The sequence below is a fragment of the Caloenas nicobarica genome, chromosome 1, assembly GCF_036013445.1.
Source record: "Caloenas nicobarica isolate bCalNic1 chromosome 1, bCalNic1.hap1, whole genome shotgun sequence".
NCBI classification, from domain to species: domain Eukaryota; kingdom Metazoa; phylum Chordata; class Aves; order Columbiformes; family Columbidae; genus Caloenas; species Caloenas nicobarica.
In genome coordinates, this window is record NC_088245.1 from 150,202,646 (window position 1) to 150,214,537 (window position 11,892).

The following is an 11,892-nucleotide window of genomic DNA, read 5'->3' on the forward strand; positions in this document are numbered from 1 at the left end:
AGCCTCATTTCCTGATGGGCACAAAACTTTTCCCAGGGAACACACACGTAACTCCCAAGTACCCCCTCCTCCATGGATTACTGATCCAATCTATTTTCCATTTCCAGAGTGATGGAAAACTCCATGCTGGGGTCGGGGTGCTTCTACTGCAGCTTATTCCCTCTCTCTGCTCCACTCCTTCGATCTCCAAGGCCCTCTTCTAGACTGGGAGCCCTGTGCACACAGATACAATATACCTTATTAGACTTCTGGGCAGGAAAACGCAGGAGGGAAAAATCTCAGCCCTCAAGAAGCATATTTCCCCTGAGCCAACTAAAAGCTTTGATGAACCCTGGAAAGCTGTGGGTAATGAAGTTGCTCCTGGTGGGGACTGCTCTGTTCACAATCTTGATTTTGATAACAGATACTATGGCAACCTCATGGATCTCGTGACACAGCCTTCGGCATGGTCAACTACTTCGAGCAATTCTCCTTAATCTTTGATATTTCCTTTGACAATGACTGTCACCTGCCGAGTTGCCAGGAAAACAAGCGGTGCACAGCTGATCAGTGGTGGAAAACAGTAGGACATTAAAAACACTGCCCGGTGAAGTATGTTTCTACACAGAAAATGCCTCAGTTACAGAGAGACCTATTCTTCTTGAGATGCACACATGCATGACTCCCATTCACAGGAGCTATGTGAGTGCATCCAAAGTACAATAGGCTAGAAAGTGTCTACATTTACCAAACATCGATCCCACACAGAAGTGCTTTTTGAGAATGACACACTCTTTGATCTACTGCATCTTACTTTTGCTTTTCAGAAACGAAAGATTTTTCCACGACCACATCACCTAGATTTAAAAAATAAAAATGGTGATATGAGCACAAAAAAAATCCTCCACTGCCCTTTGGGAAGGGGTCCTACCCCACTCCACCTCACTGGCTGTGGTGTGAGCTAATGAAAAGAGCATGAGGAGAATCTGCCTGCACTCTCCTCCCTCTCTCAATCCACAGTGGGCCAGTCACAGTCTGACCCTAACTTAACACTTGGGCTGTAAACCTACTTAACACTTGGAGAAGAATTTATTTTTTCAAACGTACTGATGGCAGCATATGGCCCATCGACAGGTTTATTATTATAAGACACTTTTTCCACCAGGTTATAGGCTTTTTTATAAACATATGTTTCAGCACATAATAAAATCCCTAAGAACTGTTTCTGAAATATAATCACCACGCAGGCACAGAAACTACTTTTCAAGGTTTGTCAAGATAATGAAAGAAACAATCTTTTAAGGGACTTCCAGTTTTCCAAATGTCTTTTTCTAAATGTCTTTTAAATCTAAACAAAGCCAAACAAACAAACACAAAAAAAAGAAAAAAGAAAAGAAAAAAGAAAAGTGAGTTCTCTTTGTTAATGCCACATTATTCTCCATTTTGTCAAAGTAAGCATTTTTATACTTAGTAAAACCTCTCCTTCCGCTAAGTAGACCTTTTAACTATGCTTTAAATCAGAACATGTATTTTATGGGTGAATGATAAGCTTCTGAAATAAAGGTGGCAAATTATAAAGAAAATGTCGACACACAGCTACAGTCATGCAAACTCATAAATGTAAAACCACCCTTGATATTCTGTGTCCTTCAGCAGTGCTAATAAAAGGTCCGTGTATGGAGTCAGGGTAGTTAGATCATGGCCTTGCATCCATCTGCAAGACCATATCCAAGTTAAATATCTAAAAGCATGTCACTGCTTGATTTTCCCATAAACCACATCTGTGTTCTTAAGAAATAACACTTCTTGTCTATGCATTTATAATGCTATTTCTATGGTAGCACCACAATCTTCAGAAAAAAAATCACATGGTTTACACTGCTGTCTTCAAAAAATTCCTATGCTCTTCTTATTCTTAATGCTTCCTTTGTAGCACCTCATGATGTATTTAGCCCCAGCGGCCTTTTTTGTAAAACGAGCTTCTTCAATACATCAAAATATGACCCAACTCACATATGTTTCCTAAAAGCTGTTTCCTACCACCCAAGTTTATTGTCTCCTGTTGAAAGGAGCCTGCAGCTGGAATACAAACGTGGACTCACAGGGGTCTAGATCCAAAGCCCACTTAAAGGCAGTGCAAGACCTCTCCCTGATTTTATGGGACTAGGTATCAGGCCCATAGTTCACTGCAGACACTAGAGGCCTTCCAGATACATGATACAATGATACAATACATTAAATATGCCTTAATCACTAGAAAGAAATTTCGCAACCACTTTGAACATTTCTTTGGCATTTAGGGTATTTTAGGGGAGAAAAAGCACTTCTGGCTTTCCCCACCACAATGACACTCCCCACAAAACACAGAAGTTTTAAGACACTGGAAAAAAAAAAAAAAAATAAAAAATCAGTGACCAGCAGATTTGAACCTTAAAGGAAAAAAATCCATCATTTTATCAGAGGCCTACTGTTATAATTGGCATGCGTGAGCTTGCATTCAAAGAAAACTCATTTGTTAAAATTAATCACCGAGTTCTCAGCCAATTTGTCAGTAACTACTGTCAAGTCTGGACATGATTAGCTTCACTGGGAGATACAGTATGCCCTCTATAATGCTTCCACAGAATGAAATCCTAAACCCAGTGAAGCCTTTGAACATTTTGCAGGCAACTTCGGATGGAGCCAGGACCTCATGGATGCTGCTGCATGCTCTACTTTTTGCTGCTTTTACAGATTAAGCCCTTCCAGGAGACACAGGCCAACAACTCCAACAATAAAACGTGCTCTTTCACCACCAGCAGACAGAGCACGATGAGCAGTCGCAGGTCTCTACGCTGTGTTTGGAAACACTTGGCTGGCTGGATCAGTTTGGGCCTAAGATGAGGCGTGATGTGCTTGTTAGCCGCTCTAATGAGTCTTTCAATGAAGGGGATGGCTCTGCTCATCTAATTGCGGTGGCTGCTCCCGCAATCTGGAAACCTGTCTGTTAGAAACCACATTTCACAGGTGACTAAACAGCCATCAGATGGTAACAGCTTTCATTTGTTACTGACCTCCACTTCCCACCACAGGGAAATGGGAGAATGGCCCAATACCGTGTTACCAGTCAAACACGTCCTGCTCTCTGTGATGAATTATAAAATACCCACAACATTTTTCAGATTTGCAATGCATTGTGTTGAAACAGCACTTTGAATTAGCATCTTCTTATCTAAGAATCAGCCTCATAAAAGAACGTCAAATTCTGCACTACGCAGTTATGCAAAAACTGAGGGCATTTTGGACCATGACTGTAGAGCACATCACTACGTTTTTATACACAGAAGGTATTTACTTAGGTCCCTGTTCCTCAAAAAGAACATAATGGGCAGAAGAGACACGGTAGTTCCCAGAGACAGGATCAGAGTCTTTGCTGAGGGACAGACATGACAGTGACCAGACCAAAAGTAGTCCTTATGGTGACGGACTCCACTACCAAAATGAAATACAGAACTTAGTATAGCAGAGCTACTTTAAACTGAGGATCCTAGAAACATCCCTCATCAAATTTTACATCCTCTGGACCTTTTGGCTCCATCCATGACATAATGGATTCACAAAGTTGCAGAACAAATCACCCCATCTCACTAAGTCCTCTGCATCTGGTGGGTCACCTATCTTCCACCCAGACAGGTATATGTCACAAGGGAAGAAGAAACTCTTTTCACAGTTAACAGCCATTTGGTTCACATGATTTTGTGTTCAGTCCCCAGAGAGCACTCGCAGTCACTTCACAATCCTAGCTATAAAATGCCCTAATCTCATATAGTATTTATACAATCTAATACAATAAACAGTGGATTGTACAAAACCTGTGGTGAATACTCCTCCAATGACAATCACAGAGCGATGCAATGAATAACATTTACTTTCATTTACATTTAGATTTCTGAAGTGCAACCTTCCAGAAAGCACAATGCAGTAACACACACGCTCATCTCCAGTGAAATGTCACAGCAATCCAAGCCACCACATCCCAGAGCCCAGCTCTGCTCCACTTCTCCAGCTCCCACCCAACCTCTGGCCACCTTCAGCAGCCTGGAAGATCTGGCCTCTCCAAAGCAACTGGTGTCAGAGGGGGCTTCGAAGGCCTGTAGACAAACAGACTGTGAGAGCATCTGCCAGGAGCAAGTTCCCAAGGTCAAGGACCCTAGTCAAGAACACTGGCAACAGCTCCCTGTCATTCAACTCTTCAAGTGTTTATCCTCCTGAAAGTAGCCAATCTTTGAAAAATGTATACAACAAACACAACGGTTTGGGCATGATCTGCCCTCCAGGCTAGCTACTGAAGGTCTGTTTCTAGTCTACATAAAATTTTCAGACTAACTAGAAACAAATCTGAATTTCTTTTCAAAGTTGCTTTTCTCATAGTGTTACTGATAAAGAAAATCAGTTTTATATGGTTGCACCATAGACGAGACTGGATCTAAAATACGATACGCTCGTAAGACCCGTAACAAATATCAGGGTTTTTTACATTATTCTCAGGTGTAATATGGTAGATGTAGTCAACTTTTCATATAATCTTGTGCGCTAAATATCACACCATGAGTTCTAATAAATTCCATTTATTATAGAACTAACATATACAATTAAGCACATGAAGCAGGGGTTACTGTATCTGAACCCTTTACTATAAATTCTTTGTGGCACAGATTTCATTCCATGCCCCTGCTTTTACATTCTTCAAATAATTTTCAAGACACATAATATCACTTAACTTCAGTAAGCTTTTTAAACTTTCAGAAAAAAAATAATTGCAACTTTCCCATTTGTGTCATGGTTTGGTGGCTACCTACATATGAATGACAGAGTTTTACAGAAGATCAAAACATATGGCATATGAAGACATGCAGAACAATTGCTCTGCATTCATACCAGCAAAGTCACAAAACAACTGCTTTCAGCTACGCAAATTGAAAATGTAGTGGCACAACTGCAAATGAGAGCCTAAAAAGTGCAAAGTTCAGGAAAAAGCCACGCATCCAGCTGCTCCAAAAATAATTGTGGTCAGATAAAAGTCTGAAAGCAATTATTTGGGCCAAATATTGTACACAGACCACTGCACTAAGCTTCTATAACTAAACAAGACAAAAGTTCAGATGGTGCCCAATAAACCACTTACTACATTAACTATAGTCAAGTGTGGCAGTCTAACACTTGGTAATAACTAATAACAAGGAAAATAATTTAAAGAAAATATCTGATGTTATAAATTTCTTTCTTTTTCATTCATCAGTACCAATATTACTAGCCAGCCTTTCTAACACACTTCAAACGCATGAAAGGGATACTGCTTAGTGTCAGGAAGAGCTATTTAAGGGTTGTAAACCTTTACTCTGAGGAAGCCAACAGTCTTACTCAACAAAAATTATTTCTGCACTACGAAAGCAGCAGTAAAGCCAGAGTTTCCATTCTTTGAATCAAGTCCCACGCCTTTGTTCCAAAGTTATGGTGTCACAGGGTCGCCCAATTTTTTTGTAGCAGCAACAGCATCCCAGCAGACCTTTGCAGATCCACAGATTTCGCACTAAACCTATTCCCTGGATTTGTCTTCACACGAATCACACAGCATTTGTATACATCTGAGATTTTAACAGTATTTGCAGCAATTTCTTATTGAGATAATTAATATTAGAAAGTTATTTAATATATTTGGGCTTCTTTTAATGCCATTAGTAGCTAAACACACACAGAAAACGAGCCAACACCATATGCCTAAGTACTTCTCTGTAGACCACCAGCCAGTCACTTAGCAAATACAGAGAAGTTCCCAAAACACAGTCTGAAAATCACTGCAGAGGCATTTGCATATAATTTCTGATGGACCAGTAGCATTCCTGCAATTTATCTAAAATCCAGCATGCTCCACCAGTATATGCAGTAACTACCATACACAGCATTAATTCACAATGGAATTGTTAGGATGCTACCAACCGGATGCTGTTTTATCTCATTTCACTAATCTGAAATAGAAAAAAAAAATCAAATTCTGTAGGATTACAATTAATTTCTATTTTGCTTTCTTAATTTTAAAGCAGGAAATGGTATCTCCAGATTTTGCTTATACATAACTCTTACGTTTAATCAAAGAGGGCATATAACAGACAATAATTTTGCAGATTTCAAAGACAGACAGAGATAAGGTGAACTTTATCCGCAGTGTCTTTCCACTGGGATGTTTACATAAGCAATCCTAACATCCCTTTAAATGACTTTTATAAAGTTTTGATAACACTTTCTCTATTGTTTGGCCTTTCTTTTCCTTTCTTCAGTAGAAAATACATCACAAAACATTGATGTTGAGGTCCACAACTTTGCAACAAACCTATAACATTTTGTATACATCCTCCACCTCTGAATGTGCAGTGTGGACAATGCTGGGAAATCCTGTTCTCTGCCCAGATGAACTGTAGAAGAACGAGTTCTCTGACTACCGCATCAGGAGTTGTGGAGGTCCTAGCCTCCATCACAGCAGACTTTTGCCTACAAATAGTTGAAATTCACCACTTAAAAGATCTCAAATCCAGCACTTTCACAGCAAATGGCAAGTGGAACCCTGCCTGCTTCAGCAGAGGTGTCTGCCAGGATGCCTCTTTGTTGTCAGCTGCAGAATCAGTGCCAAATATCCTTGGGTTTGAATACACAGGCAGGACCTCACCTCCAGACTCTATCACAGCTTCTCATTCAGCAACAAACAGCTTTGCCCAATAGTGCAGCTTTCAGTATTAGCAAGACACACACAAAATCAGCAGGCAACAACCACAGGATTTCCAGTCAGACAGTATTTTAATCAGAAAGCACATCTGAAGGAAAAATACCTCTTAACTAAAAAATAATAAAAAGCCCTGTTAAAAAAAATAAGAACAACAAAACTGCAAGGGCTTCATCTTTAAATGGAAAAAATGTAGCAATTCTTTCCCCATATCCAAAAGCCCCATACTATCAAAACCAGCTGAATTACTTTTGCATGAGTTTTCCACCAAAAAAAAGGATATGTACATATATATGTATTAAAATTACCTGGATGCAGACACCACGCCTGGAAAGTTTCATTGCAAAGGGTTAAAGTTGAGAAAGTTTGCAAGACTGAAAAAGGAAAATCAGATTGAAAAACAAGGAAAAACTTAACCTTGATGTTTGCTGCTGCCTCCTGCCTATCACTTATCATTTCTCTCCACATGAAGAAATGAGATGACTAAATCTTGCTCCAACAGTTATTAACTAAATTACTTGAACGAGTAACCTAATCAAAATTTTTTCTAGTACCAACTGAAACACATTACCATGACAGAATAAACTACAAATGGTAGCTGAGTATTAGAGATGATAATGTTCCCGATAAAATATAAAAGCAGTTCACAAAAGTGACCCACTGTGCTTATTAAAAGTAAATTCGCAGAGACCTTTTTATTCCTTTGAGAATATCGATTTTTACATGCTAATACGACTGCCTAACTATTTATAAGCGCAATCGGCAAAAGCAAATATAGAACTAATAGAACAGCCCTGAAAAGCAACCCCCCAAAAAGGTCTCATTTAAATTCCTGGAAAGCACTGCTTCTCTAAACACATCTATTCAGGCTCTTTGAGCAAGCGAACCCTCCTAAAAACACACCCTGCACACACCCCCCGCCCGAAAACTGTTAAGCCAAGAAGCTACTAAGCCATGCCACTGAGAATCCATATAGCTTCACGTATAGGATTTTCCTTCCAGCAAACGCCGCACAGCAGAAACCCTCCCCCAGGCCCCCCAATCCTCCCCTCCTCCCCCAAAAGAGTGCTTTCTGCTCGGGGGTGCCCCTACGTACCGCCGGGGCGCTCAGGGCTCTGTGGGGTGCCTGCCCCCCGAGGTGCAGCAGCCGGGGCGGTGCGGGCGCTCCGCCTCGCCGCTTCCCACGAGGTGCCTCCTCTCCCCCCGCATGCTGGTGGCCGCCGCACGGCACAAAGCGCAGGGCTCGGGCAGCGCCCGGGGGCGGGCGGCACCCCGGCTCCCGCCGGCTCGCAGCGGCACCGGCGCCGGGAGGTGACACGGGCAGCGGGCGGCTCGCAGCGGCGCGGCACGGAACGGCACGGAACGGCACGGAACGCAACGGCACCGCCCCCCACCCACCCCCTCTCGGGAGCCACCGCGCTCCCCTCGGGAGCCACCGCCCGCCGGGGCCGCCCCCGCCGCTGGCCGCACAGGGCCGAGCGACCCCCGCGCCGCCGCCCGGGCCCTCCCGGGATTGGGGGTGCCCCCGCCCCCGTTACCTCGCGGGCGGAGCCGGGCGCTACGGCGGCGGGGTTGGAGGTTGTGCTGGCTGCTGGGCGGAGGGGGCCGCTTGCCTGCGGCCGGGACCGGAGCTGCGGCGGGGCGGACATACCGGGGTTGCCCCGGGGCCGTGCCGCGCTGCCCCGGCTCATTGTTCGGGAAGGGCATCGGCGGGCGGGGCGGCCCGGGCGGGAGGGGCGGGCGCTGCGGCGGGAGGGGGCCACCCCGGAGCTGGGGATAGAGCCGCACCTTCCCCGGCGTGGGCAGGAGGCTGGGGGCATCGCGGCATCTTCCCTGCGTGGGAGGAGAGCGTGGGGCCGAGGGCAGCGGGGCACCTTTCCCCGCGCTGGCCGGGGACAAGGGAGATGCGCGGGGATGGGGGAGCCGCGCTGCGCCTTCTCCCGCGTTGGCGGGCTGGGGCTGAAGAGCTGCGCTGCACCTTCAGGGGTGTGCGCTGGAGAAGTTCAAAGCGGGAGGGGGCCGGGCCCGCAGCCTCCTCGCCTCGCCGACCCCGGCCTGCCGAGCACGGAAAGCGCCTCGGGGCTCCGGCAGCGCGGCGGCGGCCGAGCTCTGGTAACGGGACCCCAGCGGGGCCGGGCGGGCAAGGGAGTTCTCCGTGTGGCCGGTCCGAAAAGTTGAAGGCATGGTCCTTTATTCAGCCCACCCCCATGAGCCGGGGTAGTGGAACTCTTGCACCCACGCGGCGTGGAAGCGCCGCAGCCAGCTTTGGCTCTTTAAGATTAGGCTCGTTAATTAAGGAAATATTTTAAGCTTAAAGGTCTCCTGAGAAGGAACACATTAACTCGCTCGTAAAGCGGGTAGAAAAACAATGCGATACAGGGCTGTTAGATCAACGAGCACAAAGGAAAGGAGAGATCAAATAGATGCTAAAGGCACTACGGTAAATACTCCCTCACTCCGCTGGACCCAAACGACGCTTGTCGCCGCTGCCGTATTTCCAGGGTCTCTCCAGCGACACAAAGAGAAATGTTTGCGGTGCAATCGTTGCTATCCTTTCTCAGGTTGCTGAAGAGCTAAAAATATCCTAAAGCGTATTTTACTGTTTGTGTTCAGATTGAATAGTAGTTTACTTTGCAAATAGCCTAAGTAAGTCTTTGCTTACAAATAATCAGTACAATGATAGGTAACCTTTATTGTGCTGAATCTATGCTCCAAGTTAAGTATCTGTGTAAATGCATCTGAGACTGAAGCTTCTTTGTGCTCATATTTGTAAGGTGCGAGATGCTCGAAACAACATGCCTGCAAAAGGCATGCCTTCAAAGCTATGAAGCAAGTGGGAACATCAAAAAAACCCTAGCACTAGAGTAGAAAAGATGCACTTTTCTAAATTAAGAGGTAACATCTTGGAAATAGAAGGAAAATGACAAGGATGTGAAAGACAAAACACAATAAAAAATGGGTTAACAGTTTAAAAAATATGATTGTTGAAGTAACACTCCATGCCAAAAGCAAATGATGATTGTAAATCCCAGAGAAGTTAATGCACTTATTCCATTTAAGTTTCATGAATTGCAAATGCATTAATGAATAAAAATAACCTTCTTTTTTCCCCCTCAGCCTAGGACATCATGAAAACAAATTTCAAATCTAGAGCTAATTTCTTCAGAAATATAGAAATCCTCAGTTTTCAATATAATATGATATGATGCAAATGGATTTTCTTACATACATCTGATAAAGGCAACAAAAATGCTACTGTAAGGGACTGTGGTGTAGGTTGGTTCTATGGGCACACCGCTGCTTGAGGGATAGTCTTATATAGCATTCATTCAAAAATCTAAATTTATAAACATAATATGAAATTAAGGGACAGATATTTTGCCAGTAATTTTTTGCCCAGGCTTGCTACAGCTGTTGATAAAATGATGTGCTGGCTCATACAATAAACCATAAGCATGTGTTTTTAAGAAACAAAGTGAAAGGTAGATACTGCTTGCTCATTTTTTAATTTATTTAATTGATTTTAAAGTGGGGATCTAAATTTGTAGAACTCTACAGACTTTCCCATCTGTTACTATTTTAAAATGTGCTGTTCTTTAGTAGGCTTATTTTTAATATACCAGTGAAACAGAGTTTCAATTTGGAATAGAATGTAAATGAATAGCATAAATTAAGTGAATATTACAGGGAAGCTGGTAGTATTAAGATATTCTATATGGGAATCGGGGATAGTTTAAACAGTATTGGGAGAGCTTCTCACCCGAAGACTCCCCTCTCTTGCAGCAAAAGACTTCCAGAATGGGCGATTGGATTGGTGACAAATAACGCTGGTTGAGCACAATTTTTATTGACTGCAGTGGGAGTCATCCCTACACATCTAAATGTAAAATTTATCTGCAGAAGGCAGGTGGAATTAGTCTGCAATCCAATAAGGTTTGCTTCTGCCTTTGACATTCTGCTTTTGGCTTAGACTCTGAACTCCAAAACGAAGATATCTGCATCCTGTAGTTCTGACCATTGGCCTGATTCTGCCTTCAGTTTCAGCAGTGTAATAAAGAACTGCTTCCCTGGAAAGCAGGAAAGTGAATTGGGGTAAGGTCTGTGAGATTACCATCAGGCCCCCGTGATGTCAGCACAGCCTGGAGAAAGGTTTGAGATCAGAGGACAAAGTAATTGCTGGCAAGTCCAGAATAGTAAAGAATTTACTTTCACATGTTCCCAGCTTGAAGAATTTGTCTTTTATATAAATTGATAACAATAGGGTGAAGTTACACACAGTTGCTGTTGCTTTGTTATTGAGTTTGACTACTGGTATAGATGCATCTATCATTTTGTTTTGTTACAGTGTTAGAGCAGTGCATATAAATAAAGGGGATAAATAACCTAATTTACTATGAACAGGAGTCACAGTATATTAAAAAACTGTGAAAGAGAGAAAGCTTTCGCCTCTCCTGGAAAAAGTTTTATAACAGATCTTTGTAGTCATCATTTAAACTGGCAGGGTACAGTACACAAAGATCCTTAAAGCCCTGGCACAAACTCATTCAAGCTTTTCAACGTATTTCCTTGGCTAATATGGCTCCACTGACGTGAAAGGGAATTTTTCCATTAACTTTACCAAAGCTGAGTTTCACCCATGTAATTGCAATTGTGTTTCAGAACTACTCTGGTTTTGAACAAGAGCTTCTCGTAAGGTTATGTTAGTAAGCCATGGGTACGCACAGATCATGCATCTCCCACTTCTCATGAATCCCCAAGATAGTTTTCTGCCATTAGCCCTGGAGGGGACGCGTTAGGTGGGTTACTGCTCTCTTTCTGCAAACCCTAAGCCAGCTTGGGGGTGCATGCCATCCCTGTTTGGGGCAGGGAAGGAAGGAGCCTGCTGCAGCACCTCACTCAGGCGGAGGTGAATCTCCAAGCTCTTCAGCAGAGCTCCCTCCACATAAGGCTCCTCTGGCTGGGCATTCCCATCCTGCTGCATCCCGAGGGACCCACAGTCATCACATGCTGTGTTTCTCATTAGTGCTGACCTGCCTTTTGTTTCTAATCATCAAGCAGGTTTTTAATGAGCGAGATACTGCTGTTGGCTTCTGCTCACCTCAGATGCATTTCGGTGTTTTAGCTGTCCAGGTGAAACATGGATTTAGGATTGGAGCATA

General features: G+C 43.5%; 1 protein-coding gene across 1 annotated transcript in view; it reads right to left on the bottom strand.

Annotated features, from left to right (window-relative positions):
* The window catches only part of ST6GAL2 (ST6 beta-galactoside alpha-2,6-sialyltransferase 2), a 47,404-nt gene extending 39,494 nt beyond the window's left edge, over positions 1 to 7,910 (bottom strand). Inside the window, exons 1-2 of the mRNA XM_065649708.1 lie at positions 7,830 to 7,910; positions 7,042 to 7,107 (exon numbers count right to left, since the gene is read on the bottom strand). Of these exons, the coding sequence (XP_065505780.1) occupies positions 7,042 to 7,074 (33 nt within the window). The 5' untranslated portion in view covers positions 7,075 to 7,107; positions 7,830 to 7,910. The remainder of the gene's footprint in view (positions 1 to 7,041; positions 7,108 to 7,829) is intronic.
* Positions 7,911 to 11,892: the final 3,982 nt, after the last annotated feature.